The following is a 22,151-nucleotide window of genomic DNA, read 5'->3' as shown; positions in this document are numbered from 1 at the left end:
CAAACTACAGTACACTGTGCTCAACTTTTCATTATTTCAATGACGGATAAAAATCTCTTTCGGTGTTTGGGATACCCATTCAGATACCAATATACTGGGAGGAGTTCTTATTCCCCTGCATGGCATGGAATCTCCCATGTGCATTCCAATGGATCAGTCATTTATTTACACTCTGTCAGGTACTTACTGCCCACCCCCCCCCCAACATTCCATTAAGCGAACTGCCTAGAACTTAGAAAGGTAAGAGATTTGGCTATTTTCAGGCTTCGTTAGTCTTCACGGCCAGCCTTTGCAACCATTACAATACAAGAACAGTTCTAAAAGAGCAATTTATGGATAAAAGGTCTCCAGCTGCACTCAGTTGCTTTTCCTTATAGCAGTGGACTTGGTAAAGGATAGTTTGCAGTGCTCTTAATGAGACTGTGACTAGATATTTTACTCAATGTTACTGCCAGTTATTGGATGTGCTGCAACTGCCACTCATCATTATTGTCACAAGCTTGAACTGCATTCAGTCTTTGAAAGAATTATTAGATCCAGCGGAGCCAGCCTTTAAAATGGAAGACATATATTAGACCCAATAGCTTGATGTCATTAACAGTATTACAACATTTTCAATGAAGAAATAGATCTACATTTTCAAACCTATAAGGCTAACACTAGTCCTGGTGAAGGACTATCATTAGCTCTGCTTTGCAGACAGAGAAATTGTAATGACTTGCCCAAACTTGGCTCAGCACTGAAGAACAATACAGGCTTACCACCTTCCTACGTAGTCAGATAGCTGTTAGGAAAAGGTTGATTCTCATACTTCAGTAACAGCCAACCGAGTGTTTCCTAATCACTTTGTCACTTGCATAAGTACATAGCCCCTTATATTTGTTAACAATTTCTGGAGAGAAAACACTTCTCATCATGCAATTACAGGTGCTTGCTGTGTTGGAGGGATACACGTGGGTGATTAGTTTAGACATCTTCCTGAGCTGACAACAAGCTTGCTTTTTGTTTCCATTTCTGCTACTCAGAAATTGCAGTAAATTTATAAATTCCAGATGAGTAACTGGTTAGATTTTAGTTTCAATTGTGTCTAGCAATGATGATCAAATCAGGAGGAGAGCTTTTGACTGCCATAAAGGCAATGCCAATTCCTGAGTCAATGGTCATCATTCACTGAGAAAGCAAGAAACAGCATGTGCTGTGCTGTTGGTATCAAAGTGGGTACAGCTGCAAAGGAGAAACAAGGAGTAGGGGAAAAGTAGGGTAATGAGCAGAGGACATTGCAGATTGGGGGACAGGCAAAGGACACAAAGAACAAAGACTTCTTGACACTGATGCTTTCCCATTTCTTTGAACAGATGTTCCTCCTACCTGCTAGGATACCTCATTCTCCTCAGAGATACGCAGACACTGTAGGTCTTGTGATTGAGAGGGAAAGATTAAAGACAGAAATTGATGGGCTCAGGTGAAGTATAAACTATTGGCTAATCTTCTCATGTCAATGCAATATTGTGACTTACTTTCCTGATAACTTATCTGATTCACCCTGGAAATTTTATCCACACATCTATTTATCTATACACACATAAACAGAGATCTCATTTAGCATTTGATTTAGTTAAACAAGAAATATTGGCTTTTAATGCATGTTGTGGTTATAGCTGTCTACTTATGTATTACCAACTACTGTCCCTTTAAGTTTTAAAATCTCAGAGTTCTGTAACAACACATATCAAAAGGATTTTTTTTTTTTATCAGTTCTGTCAAGCAGAACATTTATTTGCACTGAAAGCAAAAGGATGAAGAAGAGCTTTCTTGGCAAGTGTATGGGAAGATGGAAACAAAAGTCAATTTTCTTAACACTAACCCATCTATATTGTACACACCTCTGCCTAGCTTTTATTACCTTATGAGAACAACATCTTCAAATAAATGAGTTTTACTTTGTATTCTAGTGGAAGCAGGACTAATCTCTGGTCATACAGCAGAAAGATTGCAAATATGCGGAGCTAGAAATACATACTTTTCCATTCAAACAAACAAACAAAAAAAGTCTAAAGAAAAAAAAATAAGAAACTAAGAAAAGGACCAAAAAATCACCTGATTGGATTCCAAGCTAAAGACAAATCATGTTCATTTAAAACATTGTTCGTCTATGCACTTGTCCCTTTTTTTCTTTCATAGCAGGTCTGTGAATCAGGAGCACTTGCATTATTTTAAAAAAGATATTTTGAGCTAAAAACAAGTGGCCGGAGATTCAGATAACAATGTTTATTTGTAGTAAAGCAACTTAAGTAGCTGTAGATAATTAAGTAAAATAACATACCTCATACATGAAGTCTGTGAGTGGTATGAGTTAGAGAGATGCTGAATGGCTTTTTAGGGATCCCAGGTAGATCTAGAGATTTGCACTCCAATATAGTCATGCTCTTGTGGAGAAAGTAAACTAAAAACTACCAGTCTTTCATCTGGTTTGCAGGTGGAAAAAATAACTGGATTAACAAAGCACACTCTTAATTGAAAATACCTAATCAGATGCCCAAAAATAAATCACTTAGAGGTTTTTAGTGCCCTTGTTATCACACTGACATGATGAACAAAGACACCTGAAGTTTTAGAAGTGAACCATCATGTCATATTCTTAAACCTGCGTTGTCTGTCTGTGTGCTCCTGGGGGAGATGGGGATTTACAACCAGAACCTCTAGTCTCTCATTTTTCAGTCCCAGCAACCTGCAGCAAAGACTGTAGAAGAAAAAGTCATAATAAACTTTGAAGTATGCCAACTCAAGGTCTAGTATTACGTTACTGTTCCAGTATTTACCATGCCTACAAGCCTCAGTGATAGAACAGAGCCCCCAGCATGCTGATTATTGTACAAGTGAAGAATAAGAAGCCTGCCCCAGTCTTTCAGCCTAAGTAGTGATTATATGCTTTCTACTATAAGGAAAATGTACTACCTAACCTTAATCCTGTGGCAAACCAGTACAGAAACAACTAAGTTTGATGTCAGTTGTGTGGTTGGATTCTTTAACATGTAGTAAGGTGCAAAGCCTTTTCCCCACCAAGACATTTGTAACATCTCTCTTCTCTGTAGATTCTGTGTGTTCAAAACTTGTGCTTGTATCACAGCTTTTGTCCATATTGGAGATGTTAACAATGTTACTTTCTTCTGAGTACCCTGTTTTTGCAAAACTTGAGGATCTGGAGGGCACTTAGAAAATTATTGGACAATAATTATATAAGTATGTAAGAGACATTAATACACATATATGCACAGTGTAATTGTGTAAATCTTGTTTCCCTCTTCAAACACACAGTCCAGTGACTTTAACCCCAAGGATACATAGGACCCATTTAGAATCAGTTACAATATGGGTGACAGTGCGGAAGCATCACTCAACTTGCTGGTCCATGCAGTCTTTTTTCAATCCATAGGTAAATTCTGCCTTTGCCATTCGATAGATTACAGTAACCTTAACCTATTGATCTCAGAACAATTTATTTATTTGTTAAGACATAAAATAATGCAAAGGAAGCACTAAGTTCCTCTTCAGAGGGGTGAACTAAGCAACATTTCTCAAATTTAAGCAGCTGACAGCCATCCAGTTTTTTTTTTGCAAACAAGTCTATAGACCACGTCGTATTCTTACCAGTCCATGCATGGACAACATGCAAGCTGACTTTCTTAAATATGAGCATTTATCTTACAGCTGCATGGAAGCAGCTGCTGGGAATGGTATTTGGGACCAGTTATTTTTGCAGTGACTACATCCAAAGTGAGAGATGTTGGTCCCAAGGGACTACAGCACCAATCGGTTTCTAGTTCGCTAAAGGAATTTGGTGACTTATATGTGGTTGATCAGCAAAACTACAAAGCCTTCAAATAGAAGCGTGAGTACCCCACCAACTAGTCAGCTAATCAGGGAAATAGAAAGCTTCCCTAAATAACCATTCTTCAGGATAAAGTACACCAGTTTTGAGAATAACAGGGTCTTACTCACATCAAGTAACTGTTTTCTTGAAAAGACTGAAACTGCCTGACCAGTTAGTTAATAAAAGGATTGACTAACGTTTTTATTTTGTCAGATACTATGTTGGAGAAACAACTAATGTCCTCTTTGAAAAATGGTTTCACTGTGAAGATCTTGGCACTCAACTTAAACCAATAATTGAAGAGTAAGCTTTTTTATGTGTAAATTTAAAAAGAATGCTTAAAATGATCTAATAGATCTTCATCAGTCTGTGACTTACATCATTAATTTTCTGTTTATGCTGCATTTTACAAAGACTTGTTAATTCTTGCTTTACAAGTTTTTAATCATATCTTTTATACCCCAAATTCATTAGATCGGATCTTTTAAAAAAAAACCTGAAAATCAAGTGTTCCTCACATCTGTCTGGACCATAATTTTTGGGCAAGTAAAAACACATTGCTGCTAAGTGCAAAAAGAATCAAATGGAAAATGAACACTGAATTGATGCTAGGTTAACTAGGTAAAACACTAAATTGCCTTAGGGCTTCCTTCACTCTTGCTTTAATCTAAGTACTTTCAATTGATATTATTCATGAATAATCAGAACTCTGGCAAATTTGGTAGAGCACTGCTTTCTAGGAAATGTGTGAATGTCATCAATTAACTAATTAATTTTTTAAATGTTTGCTAAAGGTGAACAAGGAAATTGTTTAGTGATATGAATTTTGGAGGACTGTCAGACAAACCTCCTGTCAATAAAATAGATCTAGTTCTGTTTAATATATGTGATAGTAGCTGAGGATCTGGCATATGCTTTCTCAGCACAGAGCTTAATGGACAGAATTACTATCTTGTCTTTGTTAACCTACAGAACATGAATGTGACTTTTTACTGGTGTTTAAATGTTTATTATTCCAGGTTTTTCAATTCAAGACAATATCAAACTGGAAAACCAAATCCAGGTAATGCAAATTAATTTCAGAATTAAAACAATTGTTGTATCTGATTGAACAGCAATGATTCTGTCCACATAAAATGACTAAGTTTCTGTTTTTCTTTCTGATTATGTAAATTAAAGTTACTTTGGGAAGCAATTCCTTTCATTACCGCAATATAAATATACAAAATCCATATACGTGATTACCAACAGCGTCTTGGTTGTTCACGTGATGCCATCATAATGACCTACCAGGTAACTGTACAGTGTGAAATCTCAATATCTCTATCCTTGCATGCCATTCAGATCTTATACTAAAAAAAAAAAAAAAAAATTAATTTCTGACAGTGGAGAATGAGATTTTTGTGTGAGTTGAATCTACACACTCTATACCTGCTTGTATTCCTTTGCCTGTAACTATACATGGTGATCTCCTCTTGGGAAATAAAGACACCTAGAGAAAGACAGATACTTTTAGTTCATGTAGGGTCTGGTCCATTTAGCATTTTGTTTCCTTGCTGTCTTGCCCTATTTTTTTATTTTGCTTCTGTTTATGGATAGTGATTGCAACTTCCACACTGGAGCAGATACTCCAGTCATAACTGCTCTCTCGAGTCTTTGGTCAGAGACATAGGACATAGAGAGAGTGACTGTTGCAGAAAACTAGTTTATTAGTATTTCTAGGAATCAGATCTCTCAAACATGATGGTTACTTTCTGTATGGCAACTGACGTCTCTGTTGCAAGGATACTTGCAACAGCACCTTCAGTGGGAAATTTGTTTTGCTGAAGTCTTACAGTCCTGTTGGCCCACAGCTCTACATGAATATCCAGCATGTGCATGATCCATTGCTATCGATTAACATAAACTATGTACAAAATACCACCCACTTGTATTACCTATGTGCAAAAGACTGCACTATGTGACCATTTCTGCACCTGAAGGAACAGTTTCTATGGACTATTTGCAAGTATTTTAGTTAGGTGCAACCTGGTCAGTCCTGCTGCAGAACTACCTGGAGAGTCTCCATGACATTACCAGGTTCTTAATTGACACGTGGAAAAGTACAAATCAACATCAGCACAGCAGAAGCTGCCTGTGGGATCTCCAGGACAGCCTGAGATTCCTACCTGGAGAGTTTCTGCGCCAGTAAGCCAAATGCTGTTGTGAAGGCCACCAGTTCAGTCAATCCCATTGCTCACCTAGGTTTATTGTTTCAAATAATTCTGTTGTCTGACTGGGGGACATCCTGCATCAACCAGGAAATGTATGGCTCAGGTGCACTGCTTGTGCACAAACACACAGCTATACTATTTACCACTACATGACAAACTTAAATGCCATCCTTCAGTCACACACATAACTTAAATTCCATAGCTTTTGCACAAGTTAAAGATAAATTTCAGTTCTCCTCTCCAAGAAGTTTTTGGAACCAGTTGTCCTTAATCTCCATATCCTTTTCCGAATGCCTTAATTGAGATGATTTTTATTAATTACTCTAATAAAGACAAAAGTTCTAGTGAAACATTATTTCCACATCTATCCCATTTCTCAGCTTAATATTCACCAATCAATAATGGAACAAAGTTCTTACTCAAATCCTAAAATCGAGGAAAGATGTTTTTTTTTGTATGAACATCACCTTTCTTAAAAATAATTTGAGCTTATTTTAATTTGAGTATGTCACACCTGCGTGACATGTTTGGGTGTTAGCAGTTTGGCCTTTGTTGGTTTGATTTTTTTTTTTTTTTTTTTTTTTTAGCAACAGCGGTTAGGTAGGGCAAGCACTGTCTCTCACTGTGTGTTCAGACAGTGTCTAGCAGAGGAAATACACTTTCAGATGAAGCCTCTAGATGCTGCTATAATAATAATAATAATAATAATAAAAAAAAAATCATCTTACACATAGCATCCTTGCTCAATACAGTGATTTCCAGTAAGCATCCCTCACCAGTCTGAACTAAGAGCTTATATGTCCATAACAAATTAATTATATCAGTGCAGAAAAAAAGGAGCATTAAAGATTTATATTGTTAACATTTTTGCAGAAGATTAAAGCTAAAGAAAAAACCTGACAATCAATCAGGTGTGATACATCTTGACACTTCTTTTTTTTTTTTTAACACAGAACTCTGAGAAATTGTTATTGATAAATCCAGTACAGAACCTCTTTCCTTGTAATTTATTCAAAAGCTGTAAAAAGGCCAAAAGGCATGAGAGACTCCCATTAAAACTGAAAAAAATGTTTCAAGACAAAAAGAAATAAAGCAAGTAAACATAAGTTATTTTGCTCAAAGCTCAATACATCTTTTCCCCTGAATGGATTCTCCTCTTAGATTAGCCACTAAGTCAAGACAACAAATATTTTAAATCCTCTTGGCTTAACTTGCTGTAAGCAAAAAGCAGTCAACAAAGTTACGTGGCAGGCCTTCAGCCTGGGAAACAGCTCAATTTTTCCAATTTTCAGTTCTCGTAGACAATAAGGAGCTCAAAGTCTCAGTGATGTCTTATACATGAGGTATATACCCCAGATTGTTAGTTACAGAAGTTTTAGCTAGCAGCTCCTGTAACTGTCAGTGAGACTTGTATTAAAAAAAAAAAAAAAAATGAAACAAAGTTTGACTGAGCTACGAGTAAGCTGGTAATATATTCCTTCTGGAGGCATACCCAAACCGACAGAGAAATAATGCCTTGGATTTTATTTCCTCAGCTTCTATCTTTTTTTCCTTAAGAAGCAGAATTCAACAACTAGCATGACACTTGTACCGTATAATAAGCTACCACCAGTTTCTCGTGATGTTTCACTGAAGACACATTCTAAAAACATTCAAGCTAGCCTATACTGAGGGTTGGGTTTCAGCCTTTCCTTTCAGTTTCTCTTCTGAAAATCCAGAATTCCCTCAGTTTAAAAGTGCCAGCTGAAGTACCCTCAGGTTCATCTCTACATAAATCTGAACTAGTGCTTCTCATTTTTAGAGAGAAATGAAATAAAATTGAAGAAAAACATCTTAAAAGAAACTCTTGATTGAAGCTCAGTCTTAGGGGAAAGCTATAAATGTAATCAATCAAGCTCCAAGTGCTTTAAAAAAAAACACAACACACAAAAAAAGCCCTGTAAGTCCAGCCTTTTCCTTGATTTACTTAGGATTTCTTACTCAGCCAACAGTAGGGCAAGTCCTTCTGATAGCAGGGTACTCGGAATATATGAAAAGACAGCAGTAGCTATTCAAAGATGCATTGTCAGAAGAGGGACTCAAGTACTGTCAGGTAAAATACAGTTGAAAACATGTGTTGCATGCAATCTTTACTTGAGGCATCTTCCCTGGATCTGTTTTGTACTGAATTACTAGCCTTTTGTTACCATATATAGAAACAAACCCTGAGAAAACTCCCCCCTCCTTTTATCGATAAGGGTAAATATATTTAGGATATAGTCTAAACATGGAGCACTCAAGATAGATTGGTTTGGTTTACTTTACACAATTTTTGGCACAGTTATCAAAACAACTCTTGCTACTTTCAGTTGAATCAGACTGGAAGCAAGATCCTCTCAAGGTTTCTATTTCATCTGCATTTTATAGCCAAGAGGACAAGAGACAGTTCAGACAACTCCAGTTCTAATAAACAGTGATGGCTGAATATTGTTCACAAGAGTATCCAGAAGTTCAAAAGTTTATCCTGCCATGCTCACCGAAATCATCCAGGCTTCTTTCATGTGAAATTTGATGGGAAAAAGTGTAAGAAAAGACTTATCCTAAGTTAGGCTTGTTTAAAAACGGTCTTTAAGAACATTAACGGTGTAGGTAGAATGTAAGGTTTTTGTTTATCCAAATTGGTTAATCTAATTATCAAGGAAATTTTAATTCCCATAAAAGCTTTGTTGTCAGTGGACATAGAGATATGTAAAATAAAACCCAGTCCCGTAGTGACTTCACTAGTAAAACTTACATTAATTCTAGGTATATCTAGGGTAATTTACAGTCTGGGCTTAAAATCTGGTTTGTATCGTTAGAATACAGCACAGATCTATGCTTACGATTCAGAGCAGACAAAACCTAAGGAACTGAATGAGTATGAAAAATTGAGTGCTTTCTTCAGTCAGTTAGAGTAAGAATACCATACAGCCTAGGACATCGTCTATTAAAAATGTTTTCTGCTTTCGGTGGTGCTATTAAACAAGTTATAACGGTGAGGTCAGCGCTATAAAAATTAGCTCCTGTACTGTCATCCTGTGTAGCTAAACCAGTGCAACCTCTGTGGACAGTATTTGCTGTTCAGTCTTGTTTCACTGCTGTATAAAAACAAGCAGATCAAAAGCAAAGAGTGTTAATAACTGAAAATAAGAAAAAGCTGAAAAATAGAGATAACTGGCTAGTGGGTAATATTTATTCAACTAAAACTACCTTAGAAAAATAAAAACAAGAAAGGGAAGAAATTCTGTCTTCATTTACACTACAAGAAATATAGGGCCATTCTTTTGAACTTAAAATAACTGCAGAAATATTTGTGCCTTTCCGTTGTGGCTACATTGAAATCTAAAGATACTTTCACTGTAGGGTTTCTTAAAATAAGAATGATGATTTGAAAGTAAGTTTTATTTGCTATGAAGCTGTTTAGAAAATTGAATATTTGATTGTCTTTTCTCTCATCTTTTAAGAGCTTTCAAAATATCCAGATAAATTGCTCCTTCTTTTCTATGATATGTTACTTGTTTCTGCTTTGAGTACTTGTATTAAAAGAAACAGCTCACGAGCATCTAGATGTTAAGGAGTGTTCCTCTAGGGAATTTATTTTGCGAAGAGTGACCAGGAGGTCTCCAGGACAGAACAGCATCAACCAATACAGTCTCTCAATCATTTAAGCTGCCTAGACCCACCATAATTGTGCAATTGTTTGAGACAATGTCTCTACAACTTTTATCAACAACTTCAATCCGCTCCTTTTTCATATCATCCTCATTGTCTCTATTCTGGCAGAGATACTCATATAAATACACTCTTCATCTTTATCCTGTCATACCAAATCCTTTCATTAACTTCCAATCCACATTAATCTCTCTCCTGAAGCCCACCTGAACTGTGAAGGTTACATAGGTGGAAGAGAATCATCTAATCTACACCTCCAATCTTGTATAACCATGCAACCCCTCACTGGCTTGATTCATTTCCCCTCCCTTCATATTTAATAGCTTTCCACACCACACCGGTCCCCAGTGAGTATATACCCAGTACTGGAGACAAAGAGCTCAGACGAACCAACCTAAGTCAGCAACATTTAATACATAAATAAAATAGAATTATAATATCTGGAGTAAGGCTGCTATAATTGACCATATGAAAACTTCTACTAAACTTTTTAATCCCAAACTACAATGTATTGTCCAAAACCCTAGACTGCAGGCTGCACGTTCTCTGGAGCCAGGAATGCTCTGAGAAGTTCATTAGGCTCCCAGAGCCCAGAACTGCTAATGACAACAGTCACCAAACAAAAACTAAAAAAAGTCTTAATGAAGGAGGCTGCTTCTCCCACAATATTCTCTGCTGAGCCTCCTTAAAGAGAGGCAGAACATAAACTGTGATCTCCAGGAGTTCTCCTAAGGCTTCACCATGGGAATCAAGCAATGCTGACCTTTAGTACATAATGTATATAATAAACCTATCAGGGAAATTGGAAGAAATGCCCTATAAAGTTGTTTTGCTTTCTGTTCAGATTTCAGGAAAAAGAAAAAGAATCTAGTATTTTTAACAGCTCTAAAGCTCAGAGCAGTTTCACAACAGGTTTGTCTTCTCTAATAAGGTAGCTTCTTTCCTCCTTATGCTCTTAAATGGTCCCCAGACAGCAACATCTGAAACCGAAAACTCACTAATGGAGTCAGCCTGACATTTTCACTAGTATTTCTAAGGCTATTTAGTAATAATAGCTCACACATGCTGTACAATCCTTGTCTCACAAATGTAGTGAGGTCTCAGCACTTGTTATAATGTAATACCCTATTCCTCTTCCATGGAAGCAGACATTATACACAAAGACAGTTAATGAAATGCTCAGAGCCATACAAAAGGCAGATTCAGAAACAAAAATTAAAATTCCTGATTTTAGGATTGGAACACTGGCTAGTATTTCTCAATACAATTTATCATTCTTAATTACAATGATCTAGTTATATCATAAAGAGCCTTTAAACAGAATTATGGCCTAAATTTTGCAATTTTGTTGTTCTAATTTATTCGCTTCCTTCTGGCTGGTGATACCTCCTTTGGAAAAGGCTGTATTTCTTTATTACAAAATATTTTTCAAAGCTTTCCTCATCACACTTCTTTGTTTCAATTAGGAAAAAATGAATGTTGTTTAGTTTCCAGCATAGATTTAATGACACAAAGAAAAATGTGCGTAGAAATAATTACAGGGACAAGTCATGAATTAGCAGTCGTGCCAATTCTCAGGGCACGCTACAGAAACAAATACAGTTACACAGGAAAATGTATGATTACACCAAATGAGTGATGTATTTTCAGCTAAATATTTCTGCATCTGTACTCAACAACAGTGAAATGAAGCAACGGCCCCTAAAGTAATCAATCACCATCAGTGCTTTTGCTCTGGATTTTTGTATGGAATGAGCTAGCTACTTGTTTTTTCAAACCTAGATGCCTGAAATTATGTCCCTCAGTCCACACATTTTATTTGCAGAGGTATTAAACTCCTACTAGTCTAATTGACGTTTCTGTTAACATTGAGAATAAAGCACACTTTTCATAGGAATTAGGTAGGCACATATGGGAAAAACATCTCAGGGTATATAGTATTGCCGGCATGGGCAATTAAACGTGAAATGCTGCAAAACTGTCACATCAGAACTATTCATTGTGGTACAGTATTCTTTAAGAGATGGAAGGGATGGTTGGAAAGTGGACAGAAGTAAATCAACACATAATTCTAAAATAATGTTTGAGCTCCTTATACCTAGTCTGGACCATTTTACGCTCAAGTTCAAGGACAACAAAACAAAGAGAATTTAACCACTCCACTTTGGATAAGGATGTCTTCTGCTTTTACAGAGGGAGACATTATTTGTAAGGGACTTTCTCATGTCCTTGAGTGGAGATGGGGCCACAGCATACAGGGACAGACTGTTTCTGAGGCAGCACAGTGACTTAGGATGGAGGGGCTTTCATAATTAATAAGAACATATAGGGTGATTTAAAGGTTCGAAGATTGTTTCATCTAGAATGTGCTGCCTAGAAGTGAAGGATGGTATGTCACCAAAAAAAAATAGTTTTTCATAAAGCCAATATGTAATCAGTTAGATAGTTGACACTATTTCAATATCTTGTACTTCATGTGCTTTATTGCTCTTTTCCTTTGCAACAAATCTTGAAGAAACAAGGTTTGCAAGAGAGCTATGGGAAGAGCTTGGGGATAGTAGGGCTCAAGAAACACTCTGGGAGAATGAGATGTTCTAATTTATTGACAAGAAAGCTTAGGCATGTTACTGGGGTAGGGAAGGGGGAGCTTCCATTAACATGTGTGTTTGGGGTAAGCAAATATACCTGCAGAGGTACAGTGCTAGCATGTTCAAATTCTTCCTTCGATGGTCTCTGTTGAGGCCGCAAGTACCTGTACATTCACTGGCTGTTTTCTTGCAAGCTGTTCTCTCCATCTTTGCACAGCTTCATATTCTCAGTCTCAGTAAAGCCTCTATTCTTTAACAGAGATAAACTTCCTCTAAAACCTGTAATTTCATTTTTAAAAATATTTCCAAACTCATTTGGTAAACATGATGTATTTTTCAGCTTAGCATGATATTATCATATTCTAATTTAAAGCTGAAAAGAGCTATAAAACTCATAATGAACACATTGCTGTGATATGAATATTTAATAGTAATGATCTACAAAAATGGACTTTACTATTGAACTATTTAAATGTATCTCCTGAACATGTAAGAAAATATTGGATTTGATGTTCCACTTAGTAATATATTGCTTGGAGATACATACACAAGACTTTCAGCTGACTAGCTTAGAATCACCATCTTCTTGCATTTTGCTGGCTTATTTTTACCTTTACCATCATTAAACATGCTTGTCTCCTTGTCTCACGGTATTACTAGAACATAAGAACTCCAGAAACACACCAACTCACACTTCCTGAGATCCTGTTGAAAGCTAATGCACAGATTAAGTAGAAATATATGCAACAATATCTAAATATAAGCCATTAGCCTGATAAGAAACACTCAGTTCCTTTGGAAGTGCCAGGCTTCAACTCTGATGTGTGTGGGATTGCAAAATATAGGATCCTCCTCATTGTAGCTCGTTAGCTCAAGTTCACAAGCGCTAGGGCACCTGCAGATTTCAGCATCATGCAGAGGATAAGTATCAGTGTTAAATGAGGACTCAGTCAAGTAGGCTATTAATAATGTCAGACATATGTCATGTACTTCATCATCACAGTGTGCTCTTACTTGTTTTGCAGTAACAGGTAATCAAATCATTGTACTGGATCACACTGGATCATTTCGCACAGACCCAGTTTTCAAAGGCCATTATGCTGTCACTGGGCAAGTGTCATTAACATCAAAATTAATAATAAGCTAAAACCCCATCACAGATGAAGGCTCACTGACAAGTGTCAAAAGACAGCTCTTGTCCTGAAGAGCTTAAAGTCTAAATTTAAAAAAAAAAAAAAAAAAAAAAAAAAAAAAAAAAGAGCAAGAGAAGACAGTGCTCCATAGCAAGCGTGGGATGCATTACACTTTACATTGCCCCTTAAGCATGCACAGGTCACTGTTTACTGTTGTCCTGTGCGTGTTGTCCCTGTTGCTCAGGACAGCTGGAGTCAGAGATCACTAGAAAGAGGAAAATTAGCAAAATTAAGTTTTATGGGGAATAAGTGACAGAAGTTAAGCTACAAACTTAGACATTTATAGCTAATTTTCATAGTTAGGCTTGTGTTGCTTCTTGGTCAGAACACAAACAAGTACTTTAGCTTTTTTGTACCCCGAGTTCCTTGCAACTCATGGGGAGCATTCATAGTTCTGCTTGCTTAACACATCACAGTGCCCACCCTAGAGAGCCAGCTTTTTGCTATCCATTCTCCAGCATACGAAATCTGAACTTACTTGTTAGCTTGATGCTGGAATTCTTAACCCGTGGAGGAGATGTATCCCCTTGAGCCGAGCAGGATACCCATGGCTTCTCGGTGCGTCAGTGTGTCTCTCTTACCCTACTGGGCGCTATATACTGGTTTGGGGCAGGCGAGGTGTTTGCTTTCTTGTTTGGTTTTTTTTTTGTTGTTGTTGGTTGTTTTTGTTTGTTTGTTTGGGGGTTTTTGTTTGTTTGTTTGCCTTTTTTTTTAATTATCTCAATGAGAACATACATTTTGGTAGAAAACCCTACCAAAGGCTAACTTTTTTGTATTACAAAAGGGTTTTCTAAATGCAAGAGTGACCTGTTTTGTACTAAAAACAGAAAAAAACTATCATCTTCGTATTACTTTAGAAGGCAAATATTGCTACTATTAATAAAACAATATATTTTAAAATCTTGTGGAATAATAATTGCACTGAGCACCTTCTAATAAAATGTCTTTCTTCTCCTCTGCTGTATATGAATATATTTAATAGTATTTTAAATCTTAATTTTATGTCTTGCCCTAGCCAAAAAACAACCTTCCAATACAGCTATAGTTGAGCATATCCATAATTTAAAGACAAAGTGTATTAAGTATTCCTAATTATGTCCAAAGCAGGCTTGATGAACTTGTGAAAATTAAGAAAAAAAAAAAACCAAAACCCACATATATTGCAGTGTGAAAATAAATCACCAGTGACCTTAGCACTACTTTTTAGTGTTATCAAACAATAAAATATAGAAAGTTCAGGCTAAACCTTGTTAATATTTCCAGGCTCAGATTAGAATAAATTTAATGTCAAGATTTTCTTTCCCCTTCTGGTGGTTCTTAATTTCTCTGGAGGAGTTTGCTTTTCAATAAGAGTGTGTTAAGTATTTGAGTTAAATAATGTAAAAGTAGAATGCTTTTTTTCTTTTTATTTTTTTTAAAAAATAGCTTGAAGGCAAAAAGCTTTCAAAGAAATAAAATCCTTCTTTTCTTGCAGATTTCTTCAGATTGCTTTCTATATTTCCTGAAAGAGACAAATCATTTGCCGAAACATGTTGGCTTTTTCCATTTAATTTAACATAATGGATAAGAAATTTGAATAGCAAAACCTATTTCCACAATAAAATGGTTAGCATCCCATCCAGATTGTCTGGAGATGAATGTAATACTCTGTGCTTATTATGATCTGTTCAATAGCAGTAGCTTATTCAGTACACTGCTGTCCCTTGGATGCACTGACCTTCTCACATATTGTTCAAAGACTGCACACAAAATGACCTCCCATGAAAAACTGAAATGTTACATTCAAAACACTGCAGAGCAGTGAAATACAGCTTTAGAAAAGAACCAGAAGAACACTGCGTAATGAATACACTAATACTTTAGAAAGACCTACTCTGTTACTAATACCAAGGACTATGATTTCACTGCAAGTTTAGTACCTCAATGCATTTGGGAGACAGCCATCTAGTGAGTTTTTCCTGCATCTAGTTGGCATTATTTCTTGAAATTACGCCGTGGGTGTTCCCCCATGGCATCTCAGAACAAACTACTTAAGGATCACCAAGGCGATTGCGCTGTCTCTGCACTTCACTGTAAGCTGGCAAATAACTCAAGTTAATTTCATACACCAGCAACACACAGCACAAATCTTAACTTTCACCAGCTGCACTGAAACCTCATTCGGTCCTCCAGCTATTTTAAATTGAATCAGTTATGAATTACAATTACTGGAAATTCAATCCAGCTACAACTCCAGGAACACCACAAAAAAAAAAAAAAAAAAAGGTCATTTTATTAAATTTAGGGCTGTGATAACAAGTTTGCTCCACTGTGGTCACTGTATTTAAGAACACATGTGGAGAAGAAACATAAAAGCCAGTACTAACTATGTGAAAGATTTAGACTAAGCTGGTTTTACGGGCCTAATTCCACTTACATGAGGATATGTAAAGGGTGACTCAGCAAAGGCTCAGAGATGATAAGTCAGCTTTTACCGGTGCAAAAGCTGGTCTGAAAGAGAATGGAGACTGTGCCAGGAAGAACTAGGTAGTCTATTGCACACCGTTTGAATGCATTTTTAACAAGTGTGGATGCACAACAGTTCTGACAACAGCTTCAAAGAAGCAACTCCGTAAAGATACACAAAGAATACATGCACCTTACAACCTCAACTAAGACATCCTGATAATGACCATAGAACTGTTAGCTGTTACAACTGACTTTTAACTAGATAATATCTGTAAATTGAACTTTTCAAGCTGTGAACAACAGTAAAGTGTTTGCAAAGACCAAGGGAAGCAAGTGTCTCTGATAGCCCTGTGCCTTGCTTACAGATGAACTCCTGAAAGAAGCGCCTTTCCCACTAAATTCCACTTCTGTTATGAAGCCATTTTCCTTCCAAGGCTGGTTAAATGATCATCGTGGCAAAATAAAAGAGAAGAAATCCTTGAGTATGTTTGGAAACCACTTTGAAACAGAGGTAGGGAGGTCTAATTTCTCTGAAAGAGTGGGATATTTTTAAAGGTAATAATACGCGCCCCTACTGTTCAGACGGAGCGAATCCAGGCCTGGGAACAATATGTAGTCAGAGAAAGTTATGCATCCCTGCAGAACAACTCAATCTCAATCTGCCCTGCCCTTAAGAGGGGCCCTCCTTTGTCCATTGATTTGACTAGCTTTGGGCAGGAGCTTCCTAGCTCAGATACTCCTCTTCACGAAATCAACCTGAACCTTATTTCCATTTGTTTCCTTTGCATCAAAACAGCTTGCTTCACTCCACCCCGCTATGCCCCCGTATTTCTCAAATCAGAAACACCAGCATAATGCAAGTACTACTCACAAGTGTGTTCAACTTCACTATATGTTTGAACAGTGTTCTTGGTGCCAAGTCTAATCTGGGTGTGTAAATACACTTTTTTTTCCCCTCCTCTTCAGTGTACACAAAGTGGAAACAAGGAAAACTGGATAGCACCAGAAAGCCTGGGCTGTGCTAAAGCATTGCACTTCTCAGTTTAGTCAAGCACTGTCTAGCTTGGGTGCAAATGAAGCTGTCACCATTTGATGTCTGTGCTATATGCACGATAGAATATGTTTCGTAAACTTTCTCCGAGTTACTTGGAGTCACATTCTGAAGCATCCAATACATTTGACAGCGAAGTGACAGAGAGCGCGGGACTGTCAGGAACAACACAAAAAGGGCAGGTAACGCAAAAAATAAGGTCCAGTCTACAGCTTTTTAAATGCTAATGGAAGAATCTTTTCTACTTCAACAGGCTCTTGACAGGGCCCAGAGTTCATGAGGAGGAAGTGCCTGTTCCAAGAACAGAAGCAGGAAGGATATAGATGCAAAGCGGAGAGTGGGAGGAAGGCAGAAGGAATAGATAAGTGAGGATGCAGAGGAGCATAAGGAGTGGCAGGTGTGATCAGTTCCCTTTTTATCAGTGGGAATCAATATGAGAATACCAAACATAATGTGAATGTTAATGTCTGTAAAAATAATGTTATCATCTATGAATATTTTTCTGTAAGTATAGAATGTTTTAAATGCTGAATATGTACACTTTGGTCACTGAGATGAATCCATTACTTTTCTTCCCTGTTTCTTTTTTTTTTTTTTTTTTTTTTTAAAGGTTATAGTTTATGGACCAGGAACAACTGAGAAAAGTAAAAAGAATTCAGATATCTGGATATGGCAGCTGGTACGTAGCAATTTACACTTGTTAAGCAATGAGTTAATGTTTCAGATCAGACTGAACAGTAGTAAAGCCTTCTAGCACCAGCAATGGAAATTAAAATGATTACTTTCCTTCTCATAGAAAAGATCACCAACAGACACCACCCTTCAGGTTTAAACTATCATGAAAAATAACTGTAAGCTACTGCCACCATTACAGTAGTCTTTTTTTCCTCATCTTGTATATTGAGGACAGAGATACTGGCATCCTTCATCAGGTCTTGGAGGGGATTTTAATATATTCTCGGCAGGGTATATCCTGTAAATTTATCAGAATGCCTCCAAATGATAAAAAAGCACCACCTACTACTTCTGCCTTGTAGCATTTGTCCTCATACTGAAGCCAAACTGGAGTCAGGTAGAATAAGCTAATAAAAAAGTCTAACTGAGAACTTGTTTATACTAAAGCATAGTGGTAGGTGATCCAGATGTCCTTCATTCAGCTGGGTCCTAGGAAACATTTTCAGCCCTAGGGAAAAACAGAGAAAAGCTAGTTTACATTTACAAAAGTCAGGCTAGCTTGGGAGGCAGATGTTTCTCTCGGTTCCTGCTCTGTTTAAATTCACAGGGACTACCAAATACTAATTAAAGACATAATAATCTTGAAAGACATTTGTTTACACTGCTGCTTGCAGCAGCCTATGCAATCAAGACCTTGTCACTAGCAAGAACCTGGCTCCTCTGCTTGACAAGATAATGAGTAGTCCATTCCAGTGTGGATGGACTCCTATTAGCAATTTCTGTCAGCTCCCTGCTGACTTGCGAACTGCTTTTCAAGACTTGAAAAGATACTAGGAGGCAGAAAATTAGAAGAGGAACTTGAAGTACTTCAGGAGGTTATCTGTAATTTCCAGAGCTGTACCAACTTGCAGGCTGCTAGGTTAGACTGGTAGCAGCATACTCCCAAGAGTCAGGCAACAGGTTGCTGGTTTATGATGGGGAACAGTGAACGTGTGTTTATATTGATGCTAATAGCATTGGACAGGGAAGATCAGCTGAATATTTAGCTAGGCCTCATGAAAGAGAGCAGGTTTGAAGTGTTCTTTCAGTGGGAAAGATTTCCATAGTTACCTGCAGCATTTTCTTTCTGGTAGTGACTGAACATGGAAAATTAAAAGCTGGTTATTTGTTCTTTCCCTTCAGGAGGGGACATCGACTGTTACCATGGATGATAAAACCTTGACTCTATCTGCTGGTGACAGCCTGCTTGTCCCTGCCCAGTCTACGTGAGTAGAGGTGAACAGTGGTACAATGTGTGATTTCCCAGCTTTCAACAACATAAATTCTGTGGTTTTGGTCCACACCAGGCTGGGCATCAGCTGGTGCTGAAACACAGCGTCTATAAATGCAGGATTTGCAATAGCTTTCATTATCCCTCAGGGCAGAAGTGTCTTCAGGAGGAAACAAAAGCCAGACATTCATTCTAGTTTACCTCTTAAAATTAAAGCTAGGCAAAGTAAAAAAAGATAAGCACTACCAAGAAAAAGCAGCATGCAAAAGACCCTGCATAATAGTAAACAGCACAAATACACCAACTGGCAATCACAGCAGATCCTCTAAGCTTCAGACCAGGCTTAATCAACACCAATGCAGCAAGATCTGGGGTTTGCACTAAGAACACAGCTCTCTTCCTGGAGTAGGATGCATATTGCTGTTTCATAATCATGACATATGTGACGTATGTAAAGAAAAATATCAGTGAAAATAGTTTCCAGAGAGAACAGAAAGGGAGAGTACTTGAAGTGTGGCATAAGCTGATAAAGTGCCCACCATGAAGAAGATGAAGTATGGTGTATACTCACTGGTAAAGCAATGCATCGGATTATAGACACATGATAAAAACGGCCTTATTTCCTACAGGAAAAGTCTAATAAGTAGTAGTGCTGACATTCTGCACTTTTTTTGCAGCACTGAAAACCTTTGCTGAAAGAGCTGAAACCATCCAGCTGCACACTGAGCGGCTCTCTGCACCTGTGATTCCAACACATAGCCACCACCTCCTCCCTTCACCATTACTTCCATCACTTCTGTGAAATCACTTAAATTAATTCTGAGTCCTGCAGTCTAATCAATGAGTGTGTGTTTTCAAAATCATGGCATGATGCTTGTGCAGAGATCTGCCAGCACAGTTCATATTGCATTAAGACATTTTCTCAGATGTGTACAGCAGGCACCTTTTATTCTATGCATCACTGTTGCACCCTGATTCATCTCTGGTCATCTCTGCAACTGCCAGAACAGCTGGAACAGCTAATACAAAATTGATGACCACAAGAAAAATACTATTGAATTTGTAGATACTTATTTTGTTAAAATAGTATCTGTACTGAGGTGATTATGTTCCAATCCTCACATCATCAAGATCAGAATAGATGCCTTTCTCCTTGGTTCATCTGTAAGACATTCTTCCTTACCATGTCATGATGTTTGGCTTACACTACTGATGGTAGTAATGGAAGATGGAAGAGTAATTCCCCGAAATATCGCAAGATACACCAATATGGAAAGAGAAAAGCATAGTCAGAACAGAACCTGTTTGTTTTCCCCTTGTTTTCAGTAGCATCAATGTTTTAGTAGTTAGTTTGAATGTGTGGTTCCCTCCTCTACACAATGGATCATCTCTCTCTCTCTGTCTCTCTCTCCCCCCCTCCCCCTCTCCCTCTCTTATTCCAGGTACTGCTGGAAGAGAACAGAAGAATGTGTTGCTCTCTATGTTGCTCAGGATCCAAAACGCAAGCAGCCTTTCACCTAGCTCCTGCACCAGTTGACTTTGATAACTAAGTTTTAACCCACTTGTCTTATCTTAATGATCTTTTAGTCAGAATGCCTGGAAATTTGAATAGTCTAACACAATGATTACACTGAATTAAGTAGAGTCAAGTGCTGTGCCCAGTTAAAACTTTTTTCCCCCCGAGTAGTTAAAGCTTCATCAAAATCTATAATCACTAATTTAAAAAAAAAACAACAACAAATAGAACAGTTGTTCTTATGAGAAAGGAAACGAAAACATCTAAATAGCAGGATTACTTATATAACAATATATATGATACTACCTAGAATAAGTTAAAGGCTTTTCAAATGCAAGTCTCTGCTGCAAGATGTAGAAAAGGAGATAGGACAGATACTGTTATGCCTACTTAGGTAACAGTCTTCATTTCTTTGTCTCAGTTTTGTCATTTGTAATAAATTGGGTATAAAGTTAGTTACCCAGCCCACAGTAGGGGAGCTTTAATTGGCTCACAGATCTTCCGAGGCCTTTGGCTAAAATGCCCTTTAAAAAACAAAGCAAACTGCTGCACTGCTTGAGGATCTCAGTGCTTTGTGAAAGAGAGGAAGGTGTATTAGTAAAAGGGGAAGGAGTGCCTGCAACAACATCAGGCATTACTTGGACCACCACTATACTTGCTTCAGGTAACTGATAATCAGTTTACCAAATTCAGCAATGCAGTATCAACCACACGCCACACATACCTCGCTGCATGCTGTCTTTACACTATCAAGAATGTAGCACTGCAATATGACCAACACAGGAGCATCTGGGTCACGGGTGCTCCTGTGCAGCAGAAATCTCAAGTCAAAGTAGCCTAAGAAATGCATTGGGGGACAAGGGAATAGAAATATTATTATAATCAGTTTCTATTAAGTGCTGCTTCTTTTTCAACGATGATGTTTCTTGCAGATGTAACAAGTGTCAAATTATATTTTCCTGCTTTTATTCCAGGAACTCTCCAGAGAGGGTTTTAGTTTGTTTGGTTTGGATGTTTGGTTGTGGGATTTTTTTTTTTTTTAATCATCCTTCACATTATTACCATCAGAAAACAGGTTGCTTAAAGTCTGCAGATATTATCAATTATGTGCTTGAAAAAGCAAAAAGTTACCATTTCTTGATTTTTTGGTAACTCTAATATTCAGAATTTTTCTTTAATATATCTATCACCTACAAAGCACAATAAACTAAGATGTCATATGTGTTTTATCAAAGTGTTCATTCTTCGGATGAGAAAGTCTCAGATGGCTTAGCTTTAATCTGTAACTTATATTTAAGTTCACTAGCTTTTCTAGTAAAGCATACCGCAGAATTTTGCTACATCCTTCTAATAAAAGGGGACCTAACTTGATAAACTGAGCCTAGTCCTTAAGGCTACTGTGGGTGTGAGCTCTCACACATGAAAAGGAGCTATAACACTCCCTTTGAACAAGGGAGTAATTTATCTGATTACCATTGGTATTGATATGTCTGTGTGCCTGCAGAATTGCCTACTCCTTGAGAGAACATCTTTGATTGGGGGATCTAGGGTATCAAAATGTTATGTTTTTAGTCCAACAGTTAGAGGGTAACCACAGAATTATTTACATATTTCACACTGAATGATAAGTGAATAA

The 22,151-nt window shown here is 37.4% G+C and overlaps 1 protein-coding gene across 1 annotated transcript in view; it reads left to right on the top strand.

The window, feature by feature from the left end:
- The window catches only part of HAAO (3-hydroxyanthranilate 3,4-dioxygenase), a 33,579-nt gene extending 11,844 nt beyond the window's left edge, over positions 1–21,735 (top strand). The window contains exons 4-10 of the mRNA XM_086745599.1: positions 1,356–1,462; positions 4,085–4,174; positions 4,891–4,934; positions 16,369–16,514; positions 17,665–17,733; positions 18,912–18,994; positions 20,442–21,735. Coding sequence (XP_086601725.1) covers positions 1,356–1,462; positions 4,085–4,174; positions 4,891–4,934; positions 16,369–16,514; positions 17,665–17,733; positions 18,912–18,994; positions 20,442–20,520 — 618 coding nt within the window. The 3' untranslated portion in view covers positions 20,521–21,735. The remainder of the gene's footprint in view (positions 1–1,355; positions 1,463–4,084; positions 4,175–4,890; positions 4,935–16,368; positions 16,515–17,664; positions 17,734–18,911; positions 18,995–20,441) is intronic.
- The last annotated feature ends 416 nt before the right edge of the window (positions 21,736–22,151 follow it).

This window comes from Chlamydotis macqueenii, chromosome 3 (assembly GCF_036417535.1).
Source record: "Chlamydotis macqueenii isolate bChlMac1 chromosome 3, bChlMac1.mat, whole genome shotgun sequence".
Classification (NCBI taxonomy): domain Eukaryota; kingdom Metazoa; phylum Chordata; class Aves; order Otidiformes; family Otididae; genus Chlamydotis; species Chlamydotis macqueenii.
This window is presented reverse-complemented; position numbering and strand designations above follow the sequence as displayed.